This window comes from Sapajus apella, unplaced genomic scaffold (assembly GCF_009761245.1).
Source record: "Sapajus apella isolate SASKATOON/1434 unplaced genomic scaffold, GSC_monkey_1.0 scaffold112, whole genome shotgun sequence".
In the NCBI taxonomy this organism is placed as follows: domain Eukaryota; kingdom Metazoa; phylum Chordata; class Mammalia; order Primates; family Cebidae; genus Sapajus; species Sapajus apella.
Window position 1 is genome coordinate 7,590 of NW_022437052.1, and position 3,474 is coordinate 11,063.

The following is a 3,474-nucleotide window of genomic DNA, read 5'->3' on the forward strand; positions in this document are numbered from 1 at the left end:
CTTTTTTTTTTTTTTTTTTGAGATGGAGTCTTGCTGTATTGCCATGCTGGAGTGCAGTGGCGCGATCTTGGCTCACTGCAACCTCTGCCTCCTGGGTTCAAGCAATTCTCCTGCCTCAGCCTCCCGAGTAGCTGGAACTACAAGTGTGCACCACCACACATGGCTAATTTTTGTATTTTGTTTTTTCCAGTAGAGACGGATTTCACCATGTTGGCCAGGATGGTCTCAATCTCCTAACCTTGCAATCCACCTGCCTCAGTCTCCCAAAGTGCTGCGGCTATAGGCGTGAGCCACCGCACCTGGCTGCCAGGACCCTCTTTACTCTGTATTTCTCCTCTCCAGGGAAGATGACCTACCTTTCTCAGAACAGGAACATGAACAGGGGCTACATCTGGGCAGGACTTTGTGATGTTTACACAGACGATCTCATTTACCCTGTGATGGGTGAGGGGTGTCCAGAGGACTTTGTGATCTTGGGCAAGCTGCTCAACCTCTCTGGGCTTCAGTTCCTATCTCTGTGAAGCTGAGGATGCAGTGAGATTTTGTGTACAAAGGGTGTGAGATAAATGCGATCATCAACTCCTCTGCACAAAGTTACCAACTGACTGATGAGCCCTCCAGTGACAGTGAGGATGCCAGGGGTGTTCAATTAAGCCAGAAGGTACAGTAGCTCCCAGATACACCGTGCACCCGCAGCACCACCGCGCCACAGCAGGTGACAGACTCAGTGCCTACTACACACCACGCACCACGACACCATAGCAGCTGACACACTCAGCGCCCACTACACACCACGCACCACCACGCCACAGCAGCTGACACACACTGAGCGCCCACTACACACCATGCACCACCATGCCACAGCAGCACACACTTAACACTCAGTACACACCACACACCACCACACCATAGCAGCTCACACAATCAACACTCACTACACACCACACACCACACCGTGGCACCTAACACATCCTCAACACTCAGTACACACCAGGCACTGCTTTAAGTCCTTTATGCTGCTCGCCTCATAAGGTCTAGATGCTGTTCTTATTCCCATTCCTAGGTAAGATACTGAGGCTCACAGGCTAACCCATGCTCCAGGTCACTTAGCTGTAAGTGATGAAGCCAAGGCTTTGGCCCTGCAGCCCAAATCCCTGTGCCCTGGGAAAGCTGGTTCCACAGCCAGCTCCCCCCCACATTCGTACCTCTTGGCTCCCTCCTCGATGGTCTCTCCTTCTTGCACTTTGCCCCCAAAGCCATTCCAGCGGCCGGCCCCAAAGCCTCGCTTTTTCATGCCCAGGAGAACTCGCTGAGGCTGCAGGACCAGCACCAGGGTATAGAGCCTGGAGGCGCCCATGGTCCCTGGGTTCTGAAAGGAAGGTGAGAGGGCAGAGTTGGTGGTGACGCTCATTGAGGAAGCAGGTGCCAAGGCCCAGGAGGAAGGGGATGTGCTCTGGGAGGTGGGGAGGGGAAGCCGTGATTGCCGGCTCTACCTTCTTTCCCCTAACTCAGCTGCAAAGGACAGTGTGACCTTTCCAGAGCGGACTCTTGCTCCTGCGTCTGCCCCCAGTAACCCCCTGGCCATAGGCACAGCAGTGGGGCAGAACAGTCTCTGTGCCTGACTGACACCAAAAGAACCACACAATTTATCCTGTGGTTCTCAGGTCAGGCTTCAACACTGGCCTTTTGATTAACAGGAGTTTCTTCCAGCCTAGTGGGACCTGCCTGCCTCTCTCATAGCAGGCTTCCCAATTCACAGGAAATGCGTGACTGCAGACACAGGTCCACTCAGCCGGGCCCGGCTAGTCCTCCCTCCTGTGACAGGAGTTTATATCCCACTCACTCTGCTCCTACTGTGGCCACTGTGGGACCTGGGACCCAGGGATGCCACTGGAAGCAAGGGCCCTTCCTGCTCCCACAGGTGGGCAGGTCCAGGTCCAGAGGAGGACTCTGAGGGTGATGCCTCCTCCAAGTCCCTGCTGGAAAAAGGACCCTGGAGAAATGCTGGAGGACCAGGACCAACTTCCCTTCCCTTCCTCCTTCCCTTCCTCTCTCTCTCTCTTTCCTTCTTCTTTTGAGACTCCTTCCTTCCTTTCTTTCGAGACAAGAGCTGGAGGACCAGGACCAACTTTCCTTTGTTTATTTATGTATTATTTAGGGACAAGAGCCTGCTCTGTTGCCCAGGCTGGAGGAGAGTGGTATTATCTCATTTCACTGCAATTTCGGCCTCCTGGGTGAAGCTGCCTCCTGCCTCAGCCTCCAGCATAGCTGGGACCACAGGCATGAGCCACCATGCCCAGCTAATTTTTGTATTTTTAGTAGAGATGGGGTTTTGCCATGTTGCCCAGGTTGGTCTTGAACTCCTGGGCTCAAGCAATCCACCCACCTCAGCCTCCTAAAGTGCTGGGATTACAGGCATGAGCCACTACGCCCAGCCAGGACGAACTTTTCCGGGGTCTACACCTGGCCCCCAGGACAGGATTCAGACACAGGATTCAGGACCAGTGATACTCCTTAGAAGTTGTCGTGTCTAAGAAAAGGGATGGGACAGTAAGGAAAGGGGACAGGGAAGAGCTGGGTAGAAGAGGGCATGGTTTCTGGCTAGGGCTCCACCCCCAGGCCTGTGCCTAGGGACCTAGGTGAGAACAGGCATTTCCGTTTTCCTGCCCAAATGTTGTATTTCCCAAGCCCGCCAGGACCCCATCCTGTGCCTTTAAAACCCCTCAGACCCTAGTGAGCAGAGAGACGCAAGCCGCTAGACATCTAGAGGATGTGAAGAGCACCCCAACAGGCACCAGCAGCAGGCAGGCAGGGAATCAACTGGCGGAACCACAAGGAGTTTAGCAGGGGCGGTAGGAGGAGAGCCTGGGCTGCTTGGCGGCCTGACTCCAAGGGAAAAACTATCTTCCTGCTCCAACTCCCTTCTGGCTCCCCCATGTGCTAAGGGCTACTTCCACTCAATAAAACCCTGCACTCATTCTCCAAGCCCACGTGTGATATGACTGCTCCACTACACCAAGGCAAGAAATCCCAGGATACAGAAAGCCCTCTGTCCTTGCGATAAGGCAAGGAGGCTAATTGAGCCGACACAAGCGACCTATAGGGCTAAACTGAAAGAGCACCCTGTAATACATGCCCAATGGGGCTTCAGGAGCTGCAAACATTCACCCCTAGACATTGCTGTGGGGTCGGAGTCCCACAGCCTGCCCGTTTGTATGCTCCCCTAGAGGCTTGAGCAGCAGGCCTCTGAAGAAGTGGGCCACATCCCTATCGCACGCCCTTCAAGAAGGACAAGGGAACCTGTCCCATTTCACTGAGACTGGGTCCTGGTGGTGGAGGCAGGTCAGACAGGGTAGGTGGGTTTGTGGCTGAGCTTCTCACGAGGCCCCTGTACTTTGTCCTGACACTGATCTGTTCCTGCCAGAAGCCATGGTTTCCAAAGTAAATTTTTGTGATGATTTACTGCCGGTCTTT

At 54.1% G+C, this 3,474-nt stretch overlaps 1 protein-coding gene across 2 annotated transcripts in view; it reads right to left on the reverse strand.

The window, feature by feature from the left end:
• Window positions 1-3,474, reverse strand: part of NUDT1 (nudix hydrolase 1) — a 28,546-nt gene that overhangs the window by 4,189 nt on the left and 20,883 nt on the right. The window contains exons 5-6 of one of the 2 annotated variants that reach the window (XM_032259812.1): window positions 1,206-1,373; window positions 357-435 (exon numbers count right to left, since the gene is read on the reverse strand). In XM_032259812.1, the coding sequence (XP_032115703.1) occupies window positions 357-435; window positions 1,206-1,357 (231 nt within the window). In that variant the 5' untranslated portion in view covers window positions 1,358-1,373. The remainder of the gene's footprint in view (window positions 1-356; window positions 436-1,205; window positions 1,374-3,474) is intronic. The other variant, XM_032259813.1, reaches the window with a different exon arrangement.